Below are 26,589 nucleotides of genomic sequence, written 5' to 3'. Positions count from 1 at the left end.
TTGAACTTGCTATGTAGTACAGACTGGCCTCATACTTTCAGTCTTTCCACCTCAGCTTCCCAAAAGCTGGGATTACAGATGTAAACTACCGTGTCTGGCTTTCTGTTTTTAAATAAATGACTTACAATACTTTCAGACTGATGTTTTTACACATCAAGTATACTCATCTTTCAGTTTTGTGTATTTTGCTTGTGACTTGTACCTGTTTGGCCCCTAGAGGAGCAGAGAACTGATGTCAAGGTTTAACAGTCTATCATTTTATTATTTTCTTGACTACAAATTGGGATGTTCTGTGTGACAAATGTGTGATCAGGTTTGTTATTTATAGAAAGAAGTTGACTACAATCTCTGATCCTCCTTATGTGAAATTATGATAATCTGATAAGTAAGGTTATGGTTAGTAGTTTTCAAGAGCTTAGCTGGGCATCACACAAGTTGGCTTGAATATTAGCTGTTCCATTTACTAGCAGTACAACTTTGGGCAAGTTACTTTGCTTGTTTAATTTCCATCTTAAAATGCAGATAATAGGAGCTACTTCATATCATGTGAAGATTGGTTTAGTGCTTGCTGCAGCAGGGGTGATAAATGGATATTGTTTTTATTTGTATGCTTTCCAATTAGAATGATGTAGCAAAAACAGTCCTGTAACTACATTGAAAAGAATTTTAATCCTTTATTTAGTTGATACTTTTCCAGGTCAGTGTTTTGCTCTTATTCATGTATTTGATGGTAGATGTTCATTTTTGATTTCTAAAATGAGGAAAACCAGTTTGTATTAAATTGAGAAGGATTTTGAATTACATCATTTGTCATTATTTTCTGCAGAACGTGACTGGAAAAATAGAATACAATGCTTATTCCAAAATTAAGGATACCGAATTTTTTTTCTCATTATCATGAACTGTTTTGGCTCTTCTATTCATGAGTAGTACAAACCTTGAGCAAGTTACTTATGCACTATTTTTGCCCACTGTTCTGATTTTTTTTTTTGTGAGCACCTTTTTATTTTAAAATTTTGTTTTCCATTTTTATTACCATGTATTCATTGTACAAGGGGGATTCATGATGACAATTTTGAATAGCCTTATATTGTACATTGATTAAATTGTCCCCACCATCTTCCTCCCCCCATGTTCTGTCTGAATTTTAAAAATATGTGTTAATCTTATTTACCATTTGAATTCAAATATGTCAGCTCTTTCTTATCTAAAAAAAAATTAAACCATAATTATATCTGCTTTATATGTTTAATTAAATAGCCTTAAAATAAAGCATGTCTTTTCTTAGTCAGATTGTTCGATATGGTGAAATTCCAGCTGACCTGAGGGCAGCAGCTGCTGACCACAGGCAGGAGCTAATTGAATGTGTTGCCAATTCAGATGAGCTGCTTGGTGAGTTGTTCCTGGAAGAAAAAATCCCCTCAGTTTCTGACTTAAAGGCAAGTGCTCTCAAAATAAGTCTTATATTAACAAAAAGCTTTTGTTAGTTTTGTGGGGAGGGGATATGATGCTTTTATGTATGGCTTTAAATAGTCAATTTCTGGGGTATATCTTTATTGAAAAGAAAAGTTATAGCCATAAAACAGATTAAGAGATTAGATTGCTAAATGATTACAGACTGAAGTTCATAGGTACTAATAGTCAATTTTGCAATAAACTTTTCTGCAAAGAAGATATACATATGATTAATACAAGAGAAGATGCTCAACATCGCTAATCATTAGGGAAATGCGAATCAAAACCCCAATGAGATACCACTTCACACCCATTAGTATGGGTCCCATTCAAAACAAATAAACAGAAATCAAGAAGTATTGTCATGGGTGTGGAAAAATTAGAAACCTTGCTCCTTGCTGATGGGAGGGTAAAGTGATGTAGTCACTGTGAAAAACAGTATGGCAGTTCTTCAGAAAACTAGATATATAAGTACTTTATAACCCAGAACTTATCCTTCTGGGGGTATACCCAAAAGAAAGAAGGGTCTCCAATATTTGCTTGTGTACCAATGTTTATAGCAGCACTATTTACTTCCTACTAAACTGCCTCAGTGTCCTATATCTCAGCTTAAGATTCCCACAACATTTGGTCCATTAATGAATGAATGGATAGACAAACTGGTCTGTTTTAGCTCTAAAAAGGAATGAAATTCTGATACATGCTACAAAATGAATGAACTTTGAAGGCATTCAGAGTGAAATAAGCCAGATTTCTAAAGGAGAATGATTTTATGATTCCACTTACATGAATACCTGGAATAGTCACATTTTTGGAGATAGAAAGTGGAGTAGTGGTTACCAAGGGTTGTAGGGATGGCTTAATGGGGAGTTATTGTTTAGTGGAAATAGAGTTTTAGTTTGGGATGGTAAAAAAAAGTTTTGAAGATGGATAGTGGTTGTAGTTGTGTAACATTGTGAATGTACTTAATGCTGTTGAGCTGTGCACTTCAAAATGGTTAAAATGGTAATACATAAATATATAAATTTTATCTTATATATTTTACCACAATACAGAAAAAAGACTGATGTTAATTTTCTCAAACCATTTGGTGCACTTAGCAGAGATCAGTAATTACTGTGTGAAAGACACTGCACTTACGGAATTTAAAATAAATCAGACACAGGGAAAGGACCCTGTTGCAGCTGAGATGGTCTCTAATAACTTTCACTTTACTATTTAAACTGGAACTATATCTTGTAGCTGAATCCTTTAGCATTCACAAAGGCCTTAGCACCTCAGCTCTGAGTAGGGAGTACACATAGGAAGATCTAGGCCTAACCCTACGAAAAGTCAAGCATTGTCCCAGTATTCAGCACATGGTTAAGAGGATACACAGCACATTGATCAAAGGGAAAGGACACAAGAGATGATGTTGAGAGGAGACCATATATAAGCTTGCAGAGTCCTTTCCTAGTGGACACATAGGACTGCTTAAGTACTGCAGCAGGGTATTGTGACATCACCTATGAAATATGGAGCGTCATTAGAAACTTCATTGCCCAAGACCAGTGTGATGGCACATGACCTGTAATTGCACTCGTAGGCTGAGGCAGGAGGATCACAAGTTTCAGGTCAGCCTGTGCTACATAGTGAGATCCTGCCTCAGAAAACCAAAACCAAACAAAAGCTTTTTATTGGGGTCTGGAAACCGTCTACTTAGCATGTAATCAAAGTTTAGACTCCAAAAACAAGTGTTTAGCACCTATCACATTGTTTATATAAACAGTATAGGCACAGTGAATCATTCTTGGAAGTTCTGAGAATGATGAGGGTCCTCCTAAAATCCAAATTTCCACATACCAACCAAGGGCGGGTGGGCCTTGCAAGGAGGCCTTTCCATGGAAAGTTGTAGTCCTGCTGTTTTTGGTCTCCTGCACAGAACAAATGAGCATATTTTAGTTTCTGTATTGATGCTGGATATATTACTACAGTGGAAAGGCTACAGCTTTCAAGGAAACAAGGGAACATTTTGGAAAATAAAGTCTTGTTGGGTTGTTGTAAGGAATGGTTTTAATTGCTCCTTTTCTGTTTATCTATCCCATTCATGTGTTTCTTTGTTCTGTATATATAAAATAAGTGTAAAATAAGATTACTGTATGTTCACACTTCTGTATTAGGGAGAAGTGGAAAGTCAGTGTGACCAAGTGGCTTATGATAGCCTAAGTGGCTAGTGATCTAGCTTTTAAGATCATTATAAGTAGTAATTGCTCCGTGTTTTGCTCTAAGCTCTTTTTGTTGTGCTGGTAATGGAACCCAGGGCTGTGAACATGCTGGGTAAGTGCTGTACCACTGAACTTCATCTCCTGCCTAGCTGTGAACTTTTTTTTTCATGAGGATTAAGAAATAATTGTATGTTGCCTGCATAATTGTGCAATGGCAGGTGTGGCCACAGCACTCATGTTACTCTTTCAGCTGCTAGAGCTAAAGCACCACCATGTATTCTTTGAGGCCTGCACAGCTTGCAGAACACGATGATGGAATTGCACAGAGGATTGGGGTAGGATCTAGAGTCCTTATTTTAGAACCTGCTACTTCATGTACCTTAATTTATGAGTGATTTGGTTTCCTGTGTGTATGTCCATTAAAGAAAAAAAATAATTGTTTTTAATAGTTCTACTTTCATGTGGTTTAAACATTTAAAAAGTATACAGAGGTAATGCAGTAAAAACTCTCACCTCTTCCATCTGCCCTGTTCTCTGACCCCTTCCCAAAATAGGTTCCAAGCCAATATTTTCTGGTGTATCTTTCCAGAGATGTCTTTTTCATATATGTTACTTTTCACACTGTTTTATACATTTATTGACATTATAGTACATACTGTTCTGTGTGTCTGTTTTCTATAAATATGTGTTTGTTTGTTGCCAAACTGAAAATCAGTAAATCCAGGAATGTTAAAAGCGGTTGTACAGTAAATCAGTTTCTGTCCCTGGAAATGACTCTTTTTAAAAATGTTTTGGTCTTATGTTTGTTGTAATCTGATTTTAGTCTCTGTATTATAACCAGCACTCCTCAGAGTGTCAGTTCATTTTATTCATTTGTGGATTTGTAATTGACTTAAGAACAAAATGTAATGTTAACATTAATCATTTTCCGTTCCTTTTTTTTTAAGCTTGCAATCAGAAGAGCTACATTAAATAGATTATTTACTCCTGTCTTTGTGGGAAGTGCCTTGAAGAACAAAGGAGTTCAGCCTCTTTTAGATGCTGTTTTAGAGTACCTCCCCAATCCATCTGAAGTCCAGAATCATGCTATTCTCAATCAGGAGGAGTAAGTCTTGGCAGTCACTCTTGGTTTGTACAAAAATATTTTAACATTATGAAGGAGTTTAAGGATCGTCTAATTATGTTTAGAGTTTTGTTTTTTTTGATAGTTCACAAATATCAATCACTACTTTTAGTTGGGTAACAATTTGGGCATATAGAAAAGTATTTACACCAGTTCACATATCATATTGTATTTGTGACGGTATAGTTTGTAAATGAACATGGTTTGTTTACTCTCAAAATTTGTAGCATTAGAAAATTTTCTTATTTGGGACCAGCTAGTTTCTGTCAAAATTTTTTTTAAATCCTTAAGAAAGAAACTGGAAAAAAAAAAGTCTCATTGATGATTTTTTTCTTTTCATTTGCTATCAGTCCATTTCTGTGTTTTTTGGCTCACTCTGATCCTATCACTATGTAGTAACTAAGTAGTAATTTACTCTTTCTTTTTTTTTTGTGGGACTGAGGGTTTGAACTCAGGGTTTCACTCTTGCAAAGCAGGTGCTCTACTGCTTGGGCCACTCTCCTGTCCATTTGGTCTGGTTATTTTGGAGATGGGGAGTCCAGGCTGGCCTTGAGCCTCCATCCTCCCCATTTCAGCCTCCCAAGTAGCCAGGATTATAGGCACGAGCCACCAGTGAACTAACGCTTTTTGAACTACTTTGGTGAAATTTTACTTGTGTGTGATATCAGGAATACTTAGCATACATGTACTTTTTCTCAGATAATGCACTTTGATAAAGCAAATGATATAAAGGAAATACCAAATATTATATCTCATTGTTTTATATTCATTTTTAAGGAACTCAAAAGAGAAAACCAAAATCTTGATGAACTCCAAAAGAGATGGGTCCCACCCATTTGTAGGCCTGGCTTTTAAACTGGAGGTAAGTGGGTTTCTAATGTATTTAATTGCTTTCTGTACAAATTTTATTTACTTTTAAGCTTTTATTCCTATTACAGAAAGACTCTACCCCTTGTGAAAGATCTAGAAAATGGGAAGAGTAGAAAGAACAAATAAAGAATTTCCAAAGTCATAACACTTAAGTTCTTAATAGATACATTTTCTTCTCTACAGTTTTAAAATACTATTTTTACATAAATCATGCTACCTTAATACTTTTTTGTCTTGCTGTTCGCATTTAACATCACCGTAGATAAGGTCTATGTTTTTATACACTGTTTGAGCATTTTTATTTTATTTTTAAATTTTTTATTTATATATTTGTTTTGAGGCAGAGTCTCACTGTATAGCCAGGTTGGGCTCCAACTCATGATCCTCCTGCTTCAGCCTCCCGAGTGTGGAAATTTGAACGTTTTAAATTGCCTGCATAATAGTCTATCAAATATCTGTGTCATGATTTGCTCAACATTTCCCAAGTCATTGTACTCTGACATTGTTTCTAGGTTTTCACTGTTACAAATTACAGTGGATCCAGCCCTAGAAATGCTTTCTGAGGAACCAATGAAGGGCCGGGTATTAATGTGAGCCTCAGTTTACTCATCTTGTCTTTGCTTATAAAATCAAAATCTTACAAACAGTTGAAAAATGCCCAGGAACTGCAGTTTGATTAAATAAATCAGGTATATCTTTGTAGTGGAGTATTACTCAGATTTTAGAAATCGTGTGTTGACATGTCTGTATTTTGATGAGGAAAGGTATTTGTGGATTAAAAATAAAAAACAAAGCTTATTTTAGATTTAGAGAAAAGTTGTAAAGATAGGAGAGAAAATTCCTACTTTTCTCTACTTCCATTTTTGTCTTAATAAACTTTGTCACAACTAAGGGGTTGAAACTTATGTGTTGTCATTAAGAAATCCATACCTTGAGCCCTCTTAGTTTTTGCCCGTGCCTCCTTTTTGTCTCAGGCATTGCATTAATTAAGTGTCTTAGGTGCCTCTGGACTGTCAGGAGTCTCAGTCCTTCCTTGTTTCTCATGCCCTTGATGTTTTTGAGAAGTACCAGTCAAGTGTTTTGTAGAATGTTCAGGTTTGGCCATTGGGAGATCTTTCACTTGGCTTCTGTGTCCCAGTGAAACCTTCTAATGATTTGCTATTTCAAGTACTTCCTTACTTTCTGGAAAAAGATGCTCCAGGCTTACCTTGTATATTCCATGTCCCAGCCTGGGAATTAGACATTTCTCTAAGGGGTCCACTGCGAATCCTTCCAAACCAAGATTTGCAAGTATTTTTGTTAAGGTATTGTTGCTTCTGTTTGTAGTATTTAATATTTTATTTGAGAAAAATGCTGAATAAGTGGAAACTATTAGAAGTAGTTATTTCTGGGGTGGGATTATATTTTGGGGGCTTTTTCCTATTAAAAAAATTTTACAACATATTAAAATGAAAAGTAATTTAAAATTACAAAGTAAAAATTATACTGCAGTGAAAAATTTTATGCATAAAACATTGAAAAATATGTGTGTAGGAATATTTTCTTAGGATTCCTCAGAATATTATTGAGTTAGTTATAAAGTATTTTAATATTCAGTGGTTGCCAGATTGCTTTCATACTCTGAGGAGTTTGTTTCTTGGCAATATGGGGATTTGCACTCAGGGACTTGCACTTGGTAGGCAGGTACTCTACTACTTGAGCCACACCTCCAGCCCTTTTTGCTTTTAATTCATTTATTTTTATTTAGATAGCGTCTCACACTTTTTGCCCAAGGCTGTCCTTAGACATTTGTGATCTTCCCACTTATGTCTTCATAGTATCTGGGAATGTAGGTGTGTACCACCATGCCCAGCTTGAGATGGAGCCTTGATAACTTTTTCCCAAGACTGGCCTCCAACAGCAGTCTACCGATCTCTGCCTTCTGAGTAGCTGGGATTTCATACTCTCAGAATTTAATGTATTGGATTAGTTTGAATTTTTATTAGCATTGAGTATTATGTACAAATCATTAATGATTTAATAAATGAAAAATTATATATAGTTCCTATTGCCTTACTGCCTAATGGCAGAACATTTTCCCATATGTTTATAATACAATGTAATTCCTCTGTTGTAATTGTCTTTTTCTTTTGTGTTTTTTAAAAAAATACAGGGTCAAAGTGCTCTATTTATTTTATCATCTTTCTCTTAAAGTTTTTTCCAAAAAAACTACCATTTTTAAAATTTATAATAAAATACATCAGTCTTTTTCTTTAGTCATTCTTTCACTTTTAACCTTAGAAACTTTCTTCTTTGTATTTGTCAGTAGGTTTTTCTTTTTTTGTGGTACTGGGTTTGAGCTCTGGGCCTCATGCTTGCTAAGCAGGTGCTCTACCACTTGAGCCACCCTGGCAGCCCTGTTTTGTGTTGGGTGTTTTCGAATACGTCTCATAAACAGTTTGCCCTGGCTGCCTTCACACTGGGATCTTCCTTATTTTTGCCTCCTGAGTAGCTAGGATTGCAGGCTTGTCAGTATTTACTTTTGTCTTCAGTACTTTTTTATGGTTTTGTTTTTCCATCATTAAGCCAGCTGGAGTTTGTTTTGGTGTGTGTTGTGAGGGAAGAAGGGCCTTTATGTACCCCTTTTCTTCAAATAGAAAATCAACTGTCTAGTACAAGTTTATCAGTAATCCTGTTCTTTTTCATTGATTTGTCATGTTTCTTTTATTTTCTTTTGACAAATGAGTGTATTTTACCCTTCAGATATTTATACTCTACTTTCATAAACTGTTAAGTCTTAATTTGTTCTGATTCTATACTTTTGAGCCTTTATAGAATGTAATGTTTTTGTATCCTGTTAGGGTTAGTTTCTTTTCAGTACCATAATTTTTGAGAAATTTTATTTTTCCATATTTGTTCCTCTGAATGAATTTTAAAATTGCTAACCAAATGTAGAAAGAATTCTGTTGTGATTTGATTGCTATGGTATCAAACATAAATTAACATGGTAAGAATTGACAACTTTTAAATAGGTATGTAATTGCTCAGGATTCACAGATCTTCTGTTTGTGTGTTGTTATCAAAGGTGGCTTTAATACATAGTGTACTCTTTCCTACCACTCATATTTTTGTGTCTTCAATAATTATACCTTATTTTAGTTTTGTGTTATATTAAATTGAACTTATGAAATACTATTAGGAGGTAAGAGGATACTGCTTTACTATGTAGTCAGTGTAAATTTTTTTCCTAATAACTTCTATGTTAGAAGAAGCATAAGAAGTATTTTGGATTGTGATATCAAAGAAATGTATCAAGAGCACCCACTTAATTTATCTTACTTGTGTTCAAAGCCAATACTATATAGTTTGTGACATTAAACTGAAACATGTATCTAGATGGACTGTTTAAATTGGAAAGGGACTGTTTGGAGGTAGTTGGAAAATTTTCCTCTTTATTTTGATTCTCATGTTTCTTTTTATTCTTCCTTCTATACTCAATCTTTATTTCTAGGCAGGTCGATTTGGACAGTTAACATATGTCCGAAATTATCAGGGGGAGCTAAAGAAGGGTGACACCATCTACAACACAAGGACAGGAAAGAAAGTTCGAGTGCAACGGCTGGTTCGCATGCATGCCGACATGATGGAGGCAAGTACGGAGTCACTTGAGATCACAAGTTCCTCTGATGCAGGTGAAGTAGGGCTGGCATCTTTGTATCTTGAGCTGCACTAGAAGGTCACATCTGGTTGAACTCATGTTTTTCTTGCTTCGTCCTTTTTACTAACATGTGCTGTACCTGTGATCTAACCCTTTGCTGTAAACTAAATTGGCATATTATGCCACAATGACCAAGGTTCAGGAAAAGGAATAGTTAGTTTCCTAGGACTCAACACAAGATTTAGCACTTTTCTCAAAAGCTACAAAGACACTGGGAGTGGTGGTGCACACCTATAAATCCAAGCACTGGGGAGGCTGAAGCAAGAGGATCACAAGTTCAAGCCTGACTGACTTCACTATGTAGCCTGACTACATAGTGAAAACGGTCTCAAAACAAAATAAAACAAAACAGAAAAGAGCTACAAAATAGATAGGATAATAGGCATTTAGTATAGTAGAAGTGTGCTTTTTTAAAAAAATTCCTCAGTACTGGAGATTGAACCCAGGGCCTCTTGCATGATAGGCAAGCACTTTTACCACTTGATCTATATCCCCAGCCCTTTTTCTGGTGTTTTTTGTTTGTTTATTTGTTTTTGTGCCCACGGGGACTATAAGTCTTCTTGCCCCCACCTCCTAAGTTGCTAGGATTACAGTCGTGCACCACCACGCCCATCTTGTTACTGTGGTAAGTGAAAATTTTCCATGTGATTCAATGTTTACTTTCTGGAACATCAGCTGTGAAAGTCCCATTTAATACTAAAGCTTTTATTCCTGTTGTAGAACCCCTTGCAGGGCCAGAGTAGTACCAGAACCTACCTGAAGTTTTTACAACTTCTCCATGTCTAGTGTGGGTCTTTGACTTGTAGGTTGAGTTGACTCTCAGTCTGCCCTAGCCTGCTGTAGTGCTTATGATTAGACCATGGCAGGAATGCTGAGTGTATGAAGGTGCCCCCACTTCTACCCTTCCCCAATCTGCTTCTGTTTTTGCTTTCCCTTTTTGTTCCTTTTATTTTTTTTATTTTATCTTTTATCCAATCCAGTTCTATATTTCTGGAGATACCTACAAGTTTAAGCAATTTTGGGGAGCCATAACATTTGTCTCTTGGAAGATGAATAGGCACTCTCAAAATCAGACATTTTTGCTGCTTTGGGAGATGTGCAGCAGGAGGCAGGCTAGAGGGGGCTTAGTTAGCAGTCATAGCTGCTTCAAGGACCAGATGCAAGGTACAGGTATAGCTGTGTGGCATTAAGGACAGACACACACACTCTTTCATCTTCCTTGCACCACAGCTGTTAGGGATGAACTGTGACTAGGAAAGAATAGCTAGGAAGCTTGGCGGCAGCAATGTTTTATCCTCAGCTTTCCTGTCTTTTCTTGACTGCTTGCATCTGTGAGAAATTAAAAATATTTTTAGTACAACGTACTTCATTCTTCTGCCTTTATTTTCAAAAATTCCTGTGCAGTTTTTCTTTGTCTGTCACATATGATCTCATTATTTGTGGCTGATCATACAGTACATGCTTTTCAATTCTACAGAAGTAACTTTAGAACTGTGAGGCACTGTTTTTTCAGTACTTTAGTTCTTTCAGGTAATGAAGCCATAGCTCTGAGTTTTCCACTTGAAAGTGTCTATTGAGATAGACAGTGTTTTAAACACTCTATTGAAGATAATGTTGTTTGTGTTGCATTGGTTCATTCTGTATAGAATTTGTGGTGAGAAATTATGCATTGTTTGTGTATAAAGGTTTGCAGTGCAATTACTTCATTTTTATTATTATGTCTTGTATTACTTGCAAGTATTATTTTGTGTTATTTCTCCATTTAGGATGTTGAGGAAGTATATGCTGGTGACATCTGTGCACTGTTTGGCATTGACTGTGCTAGTGGCGATACATTCACAAACAAAGATAACAGTGGCCTTTCTATGGTAAGACATTTAATTGCAAAGATACTTATCATTTAAATTTCAAGAGTCTCTTTTTAATGTGTGTATTGAATACCTAAGGAAAAAACTGTGAAAGTTTCACTGATTGCCACAGGCGTCATGTTCGTTGTGGGTCTTTGTTGGGTGTAGCCTTTTGAATATAGAGGAGCACTCTTTGTAAGCTAATTTACCTGGCTTTTCTTAGCAAAAGTATTCCATAATCCTCTAAATTTAATGTGGAGTTAAAAATCTCCATTAGGTAACATCTGGACTTTGGCTCTGACTCCTCCACCCTGAGGTCGCCTTCCCTACTGCAGGAGCCTCTCTTAATTGTTGCTCCTACTGTTGGGCTACTCCCAGTGCACTGCTGCTTTCTTATTAACTCAGCAGCTAGAAGTGAGCCATTCCCTCAACCCTCTAGAAAGCTGTAAAGCCAGACTGGACTCGAGGATAACAGAGCATCACTGTGCTCAGAAGGCAAGGTGCAATGAGACAGTCAGGTGTACTGTGAAATTCTGAGGGAAAACTATGTGCAGGCAGTTCCTGCATCTGAATCCCCTTCATTCACTCCTCTTATTTGCTCTGTAGGAAAGCAGGCCTTCCTCTGCTGAATTCAGTAAAGAAAGAGTACATAGGGGGACAGGTAATTTGCAGTGGGTCACTTACATAAGAACTGGTCTAACTTCTTTTTTAAATTTTTTTTTTGGCAGTACTGGGGTTTGAACTCAGGGCTTCATGCTTGCTAAGTACATGCTCTACTGCTTGAGCCACGCCTCCAGCCCTTGCTGTAACTCTTAACGGATGAGTACTATAGTACCTCCCTGAATCATACAATGAATTCATAATTTTACAACTCAGTTTTTCATACAAAATATTCTCTAATGTCTGAGTTTTACATGTCGACTTAAGACACTACCAAAATCATACAATCTATGTTGTTTTGAGATTTAGATAATAGGGATGTTTTATGTCACAGCTAAGACCCTTTCCAAATACGTGTCATATCAACATGAGTGATTGGCTTTTGTAAGTTCTTACTTGGGCTTTGAAGAAAACAGGTCACTTCTACCTTATACTATCTACTGATCCTTGACCAAGTTATTTCATCTTCTTCCCAAACGTTTAAGTGACTGTAAAATGGGGACATCTGCTTCTCAGCGCTGTGATTGATCAAATAAGATGAATATGTATAGGGGAGCCCTTTCTGGTTCCCTTGTCATAGTATACTTTGTATCAGAAGATTATAATAGCAAATGTAGCCACTAGGCAGTAAGAATTCCATGTCAGCATTTGGATTCATGCAGTGATTAAACAGGTAAATAAATAGATAATTGTTTATTTAGGGAGGGAGGAGATCATATAAGTGGACACATTTATTAATGTCACATTAATATATGTACTTAATTTCATGCAAAACAGACCAAGATATATATTGTCTAGTTTCAAGATGTTGACTAATGTTTTGTTATAAAGTAGCAGTTAATCCATCCCTGGGCTATATAATACTGCTTTTGAATTCTTTTCTGTTCTTTTGAAAAAAATTTTAGGAGTCAATTCATGTTCCTGATCCTGTCATTTCAATAGCAATGAAACCTTCTAACAAGGTAGGAGTTTGATTTAAAACTTAATTATATCACAATAAAAACTTAAGCTCTCATTCATTTGTCTCCACAGTATACATAGTATCTTGTGGTAGACAATAGTCTTATGATCTCTGCTCTTTTGGTGTTAAGATTACCTTTTTAAATTTCTCAATTCTAATAATTCCTCAGTATATCTGAAGATATTGTTGGTATTGTACTTTGTAACCCATTATTATATATCATTGACTCCTGAATGATTAGTATACCTTCTTGGATTCTTAAAGTATTGAAAAGAGGGAAATAAGATTCTTTGTCCTAAAGTATAGTGAAACTCTACTTTAAAGTCCTCTACAATGTTTGATAGATTAATTGCCTTATGGCTTATAATACATCTGTAGATTTTGTGGTAGTTATGAAGTAAATGTCTGAATATAACATTGAAAACCTATAAAACAAGACCTTTTCTCACTTCTAAGTAAAATTTTATATTTGGGTATTAAAGTTAATTTTGTATTCTTACAGTTTTATAAATGACTTTTGTGTCATTTAGCATTTTACAAAGCCAAAATTGCTGGAATGTTTTGCATTCATGTTGTTGGCCATTGGAATTAGTCTGATTTTGAGCCATAACTGTTAGTCCCTAAGTTGCCTTTACTTTCATAACAATCATGTTAAGCTGGCTTACTGGAATTCACTCATTCATGCATTGAGTGAACAATTCATGGCCTCTTGTCATCTGAGAACTATCATTAATACAAAAGAGTCTGGTAAATTGTCCCAGGAGATACATTGTTAACAGCTACTAACTACTTCCTGCATTTTGAGGAACCTTGAAATTTCCATCAATATAGAAGAGGGGGCTGGTGGAGTAGCTGAAGTGGTAGTGTCTGCCTAGAAAGCTTGAGGCCATGAGTTCAAACCCCAGTAGTGCCAAAAAATAAATAAATAAAAGTTGAGGAAAAAAAAAAAAGTTGAAGTGATTAGAAACATTAAATCATTCCATCTTAGAAACTTAACAAAGGGCAAATCTTACATTTTATCTCAGTAAGATATCATACTTTGTTTCAAGAGCTTTACCAAGATTACCAGCATGGTTAACAGTGGAAGGTGTTACGCGTTTTCATTCCTAAATCTAGAGTTTATATAAGAAAAGATATTTAACTGTTGATAATTCACAACAAGGGGGGGGGGATCAAATCCATCAATAATCTGAAAGGTTTTTTGGTGTTTCCAGGTTATTTATACATTAACGTTATACATTAAAAGGTTTAAAAGTTTTGTCATTGGAGTAAATCAATTTAAAACCAACAGTGAAGTCTGCATAAAACCATAAGTCTTAATAGTAAGGGCAGGGATGATGCACTTACTAACTTGAGAGTATCTGGCTAACACAGGCAAAAGACTAACCTAAATATACTAGCCTAGGATTTAATCCCAGCTTTGCTGTGTACTAGCTGTGTGGCTTTGAACAAGTCATTTAACTTCTCTGTACATAGTTCCCTCATCTGTAAGAGGTCTGTCTTACATCATTGTGGTTAGGTTTGAGATAACATATACAAAATGTGTTTAAGCACACCTTGAAGCATGTGGTAAATGTTGACTGTTAATACTAGTGACACAGGACATGTTTTCAACTGCTACCATAAGAACATAATGTATTATTTTATAGTTCTATAGGTCAGAGACTGACATAGTTTTCAATGGGCTATTGAAACACGGTTGTGTTCTTTTCTGGAAGTTCTAGAGGAGAGTTTCTTTACTTGTTTACCCAGGTTGTTGGCAGAATTCAGTTCTTCATGGGTGTGGGATTGGGGTCTTTTTTTTTTTTTTGGTAGAACTGCTGACAGGACCTTTCTGCCCACCTTCTTTGACTCAAGGCCTTCTCTCCATCTTTAATCCAGACAATCGTGGGTGAAGTCCTTCTCATGCTTCAGCTATCTCCTGCCTCTTTTTCTGTCATTGCATCTCCAACCCACCCTTCTGTCTTCCTCTTCCATTTTTAAAGGTTTACATGATTACATTGGGCCCATCCAAATCATTCATGAAAATCTCCATGTCTTAATATCCTTAACCTTGAGGACACCAGTGAAATCCTTCTATCATAATAACACATCCAGAGGTTTGGGGAGAAAAGGGCATCTTTGAGGGGCTGTTATTCCGCTTACTTTGTGGAGTTATATCAGAGAAAAGAAAGGTGCATCATACCATATCCAAGGAGATTGTTTTGAAAGGGAGTGGCCACTTAATGGGTAGTTTTCCATAAATGGACAGTTTTTGTGAGTTAAATAGGAAAGGGCATATAGTCAAGTCTTGGACTCTTGTTTTCTGTCTTGATATGGAGAGAAAATCCTACTAAGCTAGTTATCTCTTGATCTCTTGGCTGTGGTTTCCAAGCTCCTTTATTTTTCAAAAAAAGATACGGAGTAGAACTAGATGTGGATCATCTTTATTTCCTAATTGCTGATGTATTTGGTTTTACTTACTAAAGTTCTTTCAAAAATGCCATTATTAATCTTGCTTAGTAAAATGTATAATGCCTTTTTTTCCTCTTTTAAAGAATGATCTGGAAAAATTTTCAAAAGGTATAGGTAGGTTTACAAGAGAAGATCCTACATTTAAAGTCCACTTTGACACTGAGAGCAAAGAGACCATTGTATCTGGAATGGGAGAATTACACCTGGAAATCTATGCTCAGGTAATGACTAACAAGGAAGTTAAGTTAGATTTACTGCTGTATGTCTTAAGAGTCAATAAGGCTCAATCCAAGGATGTAAGTTTATAGTGGTTCTTGAGGGTTTAATGTGGTCTGTATCCAATGGGGCATACTGCTTTTACCATTGTGTGTTATATATTAGTTAGTTTTGGATCTTTGAATCCTTTTTATTTGTTGAACATTGTGGACTCCTAGGATCAAGGCTCAGGGGATTTGCAACAAGACCAGCCATCCATTCTCCATGTTGTGGTTAGTTGGGTCAGGTAAATCCTGGTCCAGCTTCAGGGAGACAACCTGCAGCTATACCCACATTTCAGGCCATTTCTTAAGTCATTCTTTATTTCATTGAATTCTATTACATTTCATTAAATGTATTTAAGGTATTTAAGATGCTGAGGATTTTTTTTCTTTCAGTTTACTTTTCAAATTTAAATATACCAAAACATTATTTGCTCTTTTCTTTTTAGAGGCTGGAAAGAGAATATGGCTGCCCTTGCATCACAGGAAAGCCAAAAGTTGCTTTTAGAGAGACCATTACTGCCCCTGTCCCGTAAGTATGCAACATAATTACATGGATGAAATTGAAACTTTTTATTATGGGATATGCATAACACTATTACTGTTATAAATTCATTTTTAAGTAGTAACACTTATTTCTGTACTGTAATTAAGACATGATACAAAGTGACACTTTGGGATTTGTTTGGTCTTTTAGATTCCAATGAGGACTAGCCTACACATTAACAGGAATGTTTACATTTCATCTCAGTGTTAAGGTCTTTGTTTATTCAGGTTGTACTTCCTTTGCGAGACGGCTATTATGCTTTACTTTTGTACCATATTGTGGATGCCAAAGAACTTGCATTTGCCAAGGAATAACCTCCTATAAGTAAAGAAAATTAATGCCGTGATGAAATTCAGAAAACAATTAAGAAAATACAGTTACGTTTATACTTTGTTGGAGATAAAATAGTCTTCATAAAGAATAGCACAAAACAATTTAAACTGCTATAAATCCCTATGGTGCCTATCTGAATTTACACAAATTCAAAATACAACACACTGTGGCCACAAAAGGATTCTTAATTTCAAAGTGGCATCAAATAAAGGTAAATAATACTTTACCTGTGATGCAATGTCATGAAGTAGAATGGTATAGTCTAACTCAATAAAGTCATCATTTCTTTGCTATGACAAAAAAAAATAAAAACCAGCTTATTACTTTGGGAAAGCAAAAGTATATATGCTATTAGCTACACAGAAATATTAAGTCTGAATGGTTTAAAGCCAGCATCATTGAAGATTTGCTCTGCTACACAAGGCTTATCATGGATGTATTGAGGCAAGCCCTAGATTTCAATGGGCAGCACAAGCTCCTGAGTCTCCTTTGATTAACAAATTTGGCCTCGGGGTCAAATAAAAGCATATTGTTCTCTTTATAGTATTTTAAAACAGACTTTGTGCTTTGAATTTATCAACAAAGAATGCTCCCTAAAGATAATAGGTTAAGATATGTAATATGTATAATGAAGCAGTATTTAGTTAAACCCTTCTGTCGAGATTTTCATTAGTGATTTAAAATCACAATGTGGTGAAGGTTTATGAAAGGAATTTCCTTTCATAAAACTACTTACACTGTCTTGTACATAAATTGCTAGAGTAGCTTGAAAAAAACATCATAATGATTTTATCGTCTCTGCACCTGGATTCAGTTATCAAGGCTTCAGTGCCCCTACAGGAATGTTGTAATCAAAGTTGATGTTTATGAAATACATTTGCAAAAAGGCTCACTCTGTTTTCTAAAATGTTGGGATATTCAGATTGGGTTTTTGGTATCACACTCTGAGTACTGTAACTGGGTATTCTGTCCAGTGCCCGTTGGTGTCTAATAGTGGTTACAAGAGCCTATGGAGAAATGGTGCTCCAACTGTCTGCCGCTGTTGCCAACAAGCTGAAACAAGCCAGCAGGAAAGTCCTTTTCTCTCATGGAGCTGACTAAAACTGCTGGTTGTGCTTTCTTCGAACTTTATTTTTCTTGATTTCAATTAGCCACTAGTTGAAATACTTTTTTTTTTTTAATTTAACCTTATAAGCTAAAATCAAAGAGTTTACTTCATGTCTCTAATGTCTAGAAAGATAAATGAATAATCAATCATCATATCAGGCTTAAGAAAACTAAGGCTAACACATACAAGATATGAGGCTGTAGATGATGACAGAATGGACTATAAAAGAAAATTATATAGAGCAAGCTAGGGAATGAGTGCTAGAACTATTTCAGAGACAACACAGCAAGCTTCACAAATATGGAAATGCTACTACTCTTCTTCAGGCTCATTCCTAGAGGGGAAAATGCCAGTCATGCCTCTTAAGTACAGGAGATACCACTACCACCGTTGAGTAGAGAAAAAAAGCTGAGGTAGTTTCAGTATTATAATTTGAACACAGGATTTAGGTTGCTAAAGGAAATAATTTGTATTAAGTTGAGCACAAAAACTGCCAAATTATAAGTCAGGTCTTCATTTTCATGAAAGTGGAAGTTTACTTGTGACTGCCATAAAAAGTGGCCCTGGGGACCTTTGTACAGCCTGTATGTAGTGTACCTGAGCTTGTATCTTGCCTCTACTAATAAAACTCCAATCCTTTTTGCTCAAGAAGAGTATTTGAGTAAAGAATCTGACTTGCCTAACATGAAAGATTAAGAACTATCATTTACCATGGTGCCATAGGAAAGTGCAGTCTAGATACTACTGCTTATTACTGAAAAGCCTTTCACTGAAATCCTTGGCCTACCTGGCCTTGCTATTGCTATGCTTCCTTGTCACTTTGTGCCCAAGGAATGCAAACTGACTCCCCACAATTATTAGAAAGACAAACTGGAGACAGAGGAGGCTTGTGGTTTGCATCTCTTAGCCAAACCAAGTGACTTTTGGACCAGTGCTGTTGCTTTGAACTCTTGCTGCAACTCTTTACCTTCTCTAGTCTTGTGACTGACTTCTTCAAAATACAGGTTCACTGTTTTAAATGCAAAATAACTAGGGACACTACCCAATTACGAATTACAGTACTTTTAATCAATACTAAATGTTAATAGTGTACTTTAGAAATTACTTACCACTTGCTTGACAGTTTGAATTTTCGCCATTTTATACCATGTGTTTTCAGTTGAATTCTGCCATATTATATAACCACAGGCAACCCAGGCTAAGTGTTGCACTGGTTTCATTTGTGGAGATACATTTCCAAAATTGTCTGGTAGGGGAAGCATTTATATGACAAATGTAATTATTTTACATATACAGCAGCCTTTTAAAAAAAGCTAAATTCTAAGTCATGAATTAGTTTTCTTCAAATGTGTGCAGGAAATAATTTAATTAAGCCCTGGAGCTATAAAATGCCAAAGTCTTTTTTTGTTAGATGAGATTGGAAATAGATATTTTTGCAAAAGCCAGCATGTTTCCAATATAGTTAATATCTTAAAAATTTTGAGCATTGATAATTGAAATTAATCCTAAAGTTGAAAAAAATTTTTCCATTCCAAATGAGTATACCTGGAATATTTTGTGCTTCTAGTGGTTCCTTTGTGGATTTGAGTCTTTGATAAAATGTGTTATCTTCTTCATCAGGGTTCTTGCCAATTTCTCCTTCAAATGTAAAGTTGACTTCTGGTGCAGTATTTTGTCCCATTGGTGGGTAAAGAACTTCAGCTGTGCAGTTCACTGTAATTTGCTGTTTGAAACATTTTTTTACAAAAAATCCTTTCTGATAGATGGTTGTCCATCACTCATTATTGTTTTCTAAATAGGACTCAGAGCACTAGTCCCTATTGGTATTATTTTAAGCTTGACTTCACAGTGCTTATTTTAAGAGGTATCTACTTGGGCCTGGCCTATTAATTTTCTGAAGGCACCATGCAAGCACTCTAAGACACCTTGTTTACTTACAACATACTAGGATTCATGATCTTGTTACATATCAACTCAAGACTGGTCACTTTTAAAGATTTTCCATTACTCTTATTTTGTTCCTGAAGTGATTCTGTTCTCAAATGCAGATACAGCAGCCTATATCTAATGGTAAAATTAAAAGATTGTAGCATTGAGTTATATTTTGTAAAGATGTCTGTCTAGCAGTTCAAATGCCTTTTAAGAAATTTCCTTATGTTAGCCTATATCTCATTTGTATTATATTGAAAAAAAGGGTGAACTTTTTCAAGGCAGTTATAGTGTATTTGTCTCATTGATAACTTGACAAGGTACGCAGTATTTTAAAAATTTCCTGCCGCATTACTGAAAGATCATTAACAATGAGATCAGCTTGGCCAGTCTATTGCTATGAATATCTAAAAGCACTTTCTTTACCCAGTCAAAAACAGAACTAGAAAGGTAGGCATAAGAAAGTAGTCATGACTGGAGAGTAAATTACTTCACTCAATCCTATTGGACCTAAGTTCAGACTACTCTATGAGTATGTAACTCTTTAAAGATAATTTATTTGAACTAAAGTATAGTCTGTTTTCTAAATGGTTCAATAGAAATAATTCAGAATGGACCTCAGAATACACAGACTTACAAGCTTTGCCTATATGGTCAATGTTTTAGAGGGTCAGGGATCTCACAATAACTTAATAGCCTAGGATCAAATCCTTAAGCAAAGATGATCTGGAATATTTAGAATCAAATTCTAGTTACTTAAAAGGACTTTCACTTACTTTTTGGATAGTTTCTTCCACAGAAAATTTAAGGTAATACTTCTGTCCACTTCCTGGAATATCCTAAAATTAAGAAAACATGGTGGAGAGAAGAATATAGTATAACAAATTAAATATTTCCATCGTAGGGAGACCGTTGTTGGCAGGTGGGAGGAAATGATTAAAACTGTATATCTTGAAAAAGGCATGTCATCAGGTCTATGCTATCTCATTTAGACTTTCTAGCAAGTTTATTTTGGATTAGGACAAAAGCATGGAAAAGAAACATGCAAAAAAGGCACAATTCAGTTTTAATCACTGGAAGACTTCAACCTCTGGATCTGTAATATTTAATTCTTTACATAAGTTTTGAAGCAGCTTTTAATTCTGAAAATGGTAAGTAGGGTACATCTTTGTAAAGATTTTTTTCATACTGCCCAGTGTACCCTCCAAATGTTCAGTGAATGTGAATTCTATTCTGAGGGGAATTACTGCAGAGTAGTTGGAGACTTAGCCTACACAGCACTTGTATATCGCTGGACCTGCAAAATGATACTTTAACAGATTTTATAAGAGCAAGACATGTTTAGATACTTCACTTTTAAATCAAGAGATAACAAGTCTACACCTAATTATGTTATGTGGTGTAATTTCAAATAATGTCTATTCCCTGTCTGTCTCACAGACTTTTAATAGTGTAAAACTAAGGAACAGTCTCAAATCCAGTACATTGGGTACGCCGAGGTCTTAAACATTTAATTCAGCACTTCAGCCCTGTGAAGTACATCATTTAAGGCAGTTGCTGTGACAGCCGGTGTTTTTGGGTGGTTAAAGCCAGGCCTTCCACTGCAATGCTTCCATTCTCTGACCTTGTCAGTTTCTGTTGTTTTGGTCAAAGGATCAAATAAGGATTGGTCTTAAAATTTAGGCAATGGGTCATCCCCCCCCCATTCCCCCAGGGGGAAAAAAAATTGGCAATAGAGAGTGCCTTGAAAACTTTTGTTGGTTAAGACTCTGGTAGCAGATTAAGCATAGCAGCAGTTAAGATTCTCTAGACTGGTTCCTAGAGGTGTCACTTTGGGAAAGGAGAAAATGTTCACTGCCTTTAGAGTATTTTCCCATTTCCTTGTAATAGTGGGCATAAAAACCGCACTGATATCTCTGCCTTATGAAGAAAAGACAGGAGTGCAGGCTGCTCCCAAAAAGCTCTCTACTGAGGAGGAGAGCCCTGGCTCCAGACCCCGGGTGGTGGAAGTAGCCGCTCCTGCCCGCGTCCTGCTACCAAAGTAGCCGTTCCTGCCCGCGTCCTGCTACCGACTCACCTCCTTGCTGGCCTGTTCCACCCTCTGCACCAGAAACACCTTATGGGGGGTCCCCTGCTGGTAGTTGATGCAGTTTTCTGCCACAGAGGCCGCTCTGGCGGCTGCATAGTGGGTCGGCGGGATTTCCATTTTTACCGGAGTGCAGTTCCTGCTGCCTGCGGCAGATGTAGAGGAGGAAAAGTTGGCTGGCGGAGCTGCGGCTGGGGCTGGGGCTGGGGCTGGGGCTGGGGCTGGGGCTGGGCTGGGCTGGGCTGGGCTGGGGCTGGGCTGAGGCTGGGCTGAGGCTGGGCTGAGGCTGAGCATGCGCGGGCTAGTGATCGCGTTCCTACCCTCCCTCCCTCCCTCTTCCTCCTCCAACTCAGGAAGCTGTGGTTGGGGCTGGCTCCTGGAGCCTGGGCAGCTGTTCTGGAGGCCCCGCCCCGCTTTTTCACCACCAGCCTTCATGGCCACGCCCACTGGAGGAGAGGTGTCTGCTCTGGCACCCATGCAGGTGTGGGAGGGGGCGGGGGGGGCGTGCTGCATCAGTGCAGGGAAGGGCTGCAGGCCTTGTGTTTATTCTGCTTGAAATCAAGGCAGTCTGGTGGCATAACTTGCAGATTGTACAACTCTCTTATACACCTCACAGGTTAAGGTGCAAAGGTGCACCTGTAGAGAGTGTGATTCACCCCTTCTCTTCCCTTCCCATTGTGAGTCCAAACAGGAATGCTGGCCTGCCTTCTGTGGAGTTGGATTGGATCTCCCTAAATCCAGATAAGGGAAACTGCGAGCTAGTATTCAACTGGACTATGTAGTTTGGGTCAAAGGAAATTTTTTAAATGAACCTGCCCGCCTCTCCTCCTTTACAGATCTTAGAAAGATGAGGTTTTGATATAACACTATGTTTCTTACTTGAATCGCCTTGAATATTTAGGGTTAAAACATACTTAGAAAGTGAATGCTGCAAAGCACTACATTGGAGTAGCTTCTGACGGAAGCAAGGTTTTAAAGCTTCGTAAACTGGAGCAGACTTTTAGTAGGTAGTGCATTTTCATTTTCAGTTTCCTCAGTTACTCTTTTCATTTTTGAAGGAGTTGCAGTTTATGTCATTTGGGTTTCCCTGTAGATCAGGAAGCTAAGGTTCCTTTTTCATCAGAGCTATGGACAGAACTTCATTTTAGGTGTTTGCTTTGGAAATGAAGTGGGGTTTTTTTTCCCTCTTATTCTTGAAAATGGAATTTTGAAGACTTTTTGTCTAGACTTATTATGTATTTTGTGGTAATGTTTTAAAAAGGTGAAAAAATTCTGTGTGTGCTGTAATGTGTTGCTTTCTTTATGCTGTTTAAAGTTCATTTATAAGTGACTCTTTGGAGTCAGTGAATTAAAAAAAAAAGTACTGAGACATTTCTCATCCTTTCTAGTTCTGTAAGCTTACAACTGTAAAGTAAATAGAGACTAAAAAAGTTAGCTTTTCTTTTTAAGCCACCTTCTAAGAAATCGAAGGTGTTTTTTCTTTTCCTCTGGATAAGTCATTTATCTATAAACCAACCCCTTAGGAAGTTTGCATGCATGTGAATTTTTTTTTAATTAAGTGCTCCTTGGATAGTGTCCAGGAAAGAGTGATCAAATACATTCTAATAAGTTAGAAAGCACTCTGCCGATAATGAAAATTTAAGTTTCATAAATTGGTAGTTAAACCACCTACATTACTACTAGCTCAGATAGTGAGAAGCACAATGTGGGGAGTCACCATTTTGAAGTTTCTTAAAATAATCAGCATCTCTGTAAATTAAAGCTGGTAACATAGATTGTGGCATAAAATGCCACTATAACTTATGAAATTATGTATGAGTATAAAACTGAAAATGTAAAGACCAAAAAGCCTAGGGCTTAAAAATTTGGTATGATTATAAAGTCAAAACAAGCCTACAAATTAGAGTAGACAACGAAACTAACACAATCCTAATTTAACATTTATATGACATACTGTTATGCTAGAACTAAGGTGCCTTTCACAGGACAAGGGCTCTTTTGCCTTTAGTAGGTCTACTTAGCTGCCTACCAAATAGCCTCCTCTATATATAAACTGCAAAATCTGTCTGTGTACAGCACCTTCTAACAGCTCTAAAAGCAAATGCCTCATTTGTGGGTTAAGGCAGTTTATATTTTTTTATTAGCCTTCTAGAAAAATATTTGGTTAAAGACATTGATGTTGGTGCAAATCCTGGTTCTGCCGCTTATAACTGTATTGTACTGGCCACATTTCGTAACCTTCTGTAAAATGATTAAAAACAGTACTACTTCATGGGTTTGTGATAAAGAACAAGTAAAGTGATCATAAAGCCTGACACTTAAGTACTCCGTTGTTTGGGATCTGGCATCATAAATTCTGACATGGTCCCTGAAACTGTGGAATTGCTTGTTTGTGAGTTGGCCCTCCAGAGCAGTTCTGCCCAGCAGATCCCTGCAGTGGTGGAAGTGTTCCATGTCTGTTCTGACCTGAACAGTGGCCACTTTCCATATGCCACTGCTGAGTGCTTGAAATGTAACATTGCAACCAAGGAACTGAATTTTTTATTTTAAATAAAATAATTAAATGCTATAAATAAGTTAAATGTCTACAGTTAGTGATTATCACATAGAAAGTACAGATCTAGAGTTATGTTTGTGTAGATGTTATAATATTGTCAAATTGCAAACAGAATGTACAGAGTCACATTTGTACCCAAGAATATGTCAGCATTCCATAGTTTTGGGAATCCCTTCACAGTAATTCTTTGGTGATTTTGGTCCTTGTTTCCTCTTTTCTTTCTCTCAGTTCTGATTAAGGCTTTTTTTTTTCCCTCCCAGGAAAATTAACCTTTCGTTTTGTTTTTCTCAGCCCATCTTGAAGTTCCTGACCTCTGGACGATTATTAAAAGACAGTTAATCAGGCGCCTTCACCTTAGCTCTTTAGGAACATGTGCATATCAAGCCTGCATCTTCTACCAGTGTTTGTATTTATTTCCTCGAAGCTGCTCACAGTTCTGTGTGCAGGAACACATTTACCTGCAGTTATCTACAGATACTTTTGAAAGTGGCTGGCCTCTTGAGGAAGGTTTCAGTCTAAAGGAAGAGATGGCTTGCAAAAAGTAGACATGCATGAAGTGTGTTTCCTATGAAACAGCTGCCTGTGTTTACATATGTGTAATATGTATGTAAAAATGTACTCTATCCTATTTATGTTGCCATAAGTGGTTTGAAGTAAACATTGACCTGTTTCTACGCATGTCTTTTTAAATGACTTGCTTTTGTTAGTCACTATCATTTTGACACTAATCATTTCAGGTGTTAATTATTATTCTACCTGGAACTCTCTTATTGAGTATCACCTGAGTGAATAATGTCCAAATAGGAACTACCTGAATTAATGAACTGTAGCCACCAGAGCGCCATTTTCAAGTAACCATCATTGATTTATAGAGATTTTAGGAGAGAACATTGTGTAACAGGAAAGGGAAGCATTTCAAGAAGTGGGTAAATTCTTTGGAATGTTGGTTATTTTAGGTATTTACCTGACTTTTACTTTTTACTTTGCAATTCATAATTAACAGAGTTAACAAATGGGATCACTTTGGTAATGGACCCCACCCTCACCTCCAGTAAAAACAGAAAGGAGGAATCTTTGTAAAGTAACTTCTACAACCAGATTTTATAGTAAAGTTGTTATTCAACAGAAAAAATAAAACAAAATACAGTTTTTGATTTCACGTAGTAGGAATTACTTGGCAATTACATAATGCTATGTTGGTTTTTGTCCCTCCTAATACACTGTCAGGTTTGAGTTTACACATAAAAAGCAGTCAGGTGGTGCAGGCCAGTTTGGAAAAGTGATAGGTGTGCTGGAGCCCCTGGACCCAGAGAACTACACTAAGTTGGAATTTTCAGATGAAACATTTGGAGCGAATGTTCCCAAGCAGTTTGTACCTGCTGTAGAAAAGGTAAGTTTAACAAAGCTTTGTTGCATTTTTTTTAAGTTTATTTAGTGCAGATTATACTTTATCTGCTTTCAAATGTCTGCCTACCAGTTCATTTTAAAGAAGTCTTACTTCTTTAACTGATTGTCAAACTTTCCATCTGATTTAGAATCTTCAGTTCATTAAGTTCAAAACTGTATTCCCATGCTATGACAATGATGGGAAGTCATTCATTTTCTTAGTCATATTTATCATATTTCTCTTCATGATTGAAATACTACATTGAGTGTAATCAGCAATTATAATTTGTAATAGTCCCTCGGGATTTATGGCAGTTTTGTTTGTACTCTTTTTTGTTTTCCTCTTGCCATGCTGGGGCTTGAACCCAGGGTCTTACATATGATAGGCGAGTGCACTGCTACTTGTCACGTCCCCAGCCCTTTGTGTACTGCGTATGAAATGAGCATTCATTAAGATTCCTAACACCTGGTTTCTGCTGTCATTTTTGTTGCTGATTAATGTACCACATTTGGTTAGTGAGTGTTTAGAACCAGTTTTAAAATTTGTAAACCTGCACCCTTTATAAAATTGAGATCAAATAAGATGGTGACATTTCATTGGGAATTGTGAGGTACTTTGCACACATGTAAGGGGTTAATGTTTTGTTTGCTTTTCCTGTACTGGGGTTTGAATTCAGAGCCTTCACCTTAAGCCACCCCACCAGCCTTTTTTTGTGATGGGATTTTTCAAGATAGGGTGATGTGAACTAGTTGCCCAGGCTGGCTTGGAACTGCGATGGTCTGCTCTCTGCCTCCTGAGTAACTAGGGTTACAGGTGTGAGCCACTGGCATCCAGCTTGTTTGCTTTTCATATCACACACTTTAAGGCTGTTGTATACCTTAAACAATTGTTTATTCTTATAGACTGAGGGTTTGGGCTTTTGTTTTAACCTTTTAACTTGAAAATCCTTGCGTAACAGGTTACAATTTTGGTTTCAGTGGTGGTAGCATTTTTTAAGAAAATACTTTGTTATTCACACACTTCTAAATGTCTTATTTCTCCAAGATTAATGTAGGTGAAGGAGCACTTACGTATTTTTCAGCATACATAATTTACAGTTTCAAATGTCAGAATA

General features: G+C 36.6%; 2 protein-coding genes across 3 annotated transcripts in view; one reads left to right on the top strand and one right to left on the bottom strand.

Moving 5' to 3' along the window:
• The window catches only part of Gfm1 (G elongation factor mitochondrial 1), a 43,393-nt gene that overhangs the window by 7,756 nt on the left and 9,048 nt on the right, over positions 1–26,589 (top strand). The window contains exons 6-14 of the mRNA XM_020157348.2: positions 1,289–1,439; positions 4,607–4,764; positions 5,560–5,644; positions 9,143–9,280; positions 11,116–11,217; positions 12,762–12,818; positions 15,355–15,492; positions 15,978–16,060; positions 25,316–25,478. Coding sequence (XP_020012937.1) covers positions 1,289–1,439; positions 4,607–4,764; positions 5,560–5,644; positions 9,143–9,280; positions 11,116–11,217; positions 12,762–12,818; positions 15,355–15,492; positions 15,978–16,060; positions 25,316–25,478 — 1,075 coding nt within the window. The remainder of the gene's footprint in view (positions 1–1,288; positions 1,440–4,606; positions 4,765–5,559; positions 5,645–9,142; positions 9,281–11,115; positions 11,218–12,761; positions 12,819–15,354; positions 15,493–15,977; positions 16,061–25,315; positions 25,479–26,589) is intronic.
• Lxn (latexin) lies at positions 736–21,759 on the bottom strand. Of its 2 annotated transcripts, XM_074073900.1 has the most exons (7): positions 21,523–21,759; positions 20,222–20,284; positions 19,062–19,239; positions 18,626–18,762; positions 16,636–16,698; positions 3,298–3,368; positions 736–751 (listed from the first exon to the last, which is right to left on the bottom strand). In XM_074073900.1, coding segments are annotated over exons 1-7 (642 nt in total). In that variant the 5' UTR covers positions 21,652–21,759; the 3' UTR covers positions 736–750. The 2 variants fall into 2 exon arrangements, with proteins under 2 accessions (XP_073930001.1, XP_020012945.1); XM_020157356.2 differs by lacking the exons at positions 736–751; positions 3,298–3,368 and adding an exon at positions 16,087–16,393 and having other exon boundaries at positions 21,523–21,757.

The sequence above is a fragment of the Castor canadensis genome, chromosome 5, assembly GCF_047511655.1.
Source record: "Castor canadensis chromosome 5, mCasCan1.hap1v2, whole genome shotgun sequence".
In the NCBI taxonomy this organism is placed as follows: domain Eukaryota; kingdom Metazoa; phylum Chordata; class Mammalia; order Rodentia; family Castoridae; genus Castor; species Castor canadensis.
Note: the sequence above shows the minus strand (reverse complement) of the source record. Positions and strands in the feature narration are given on the sequence as shown.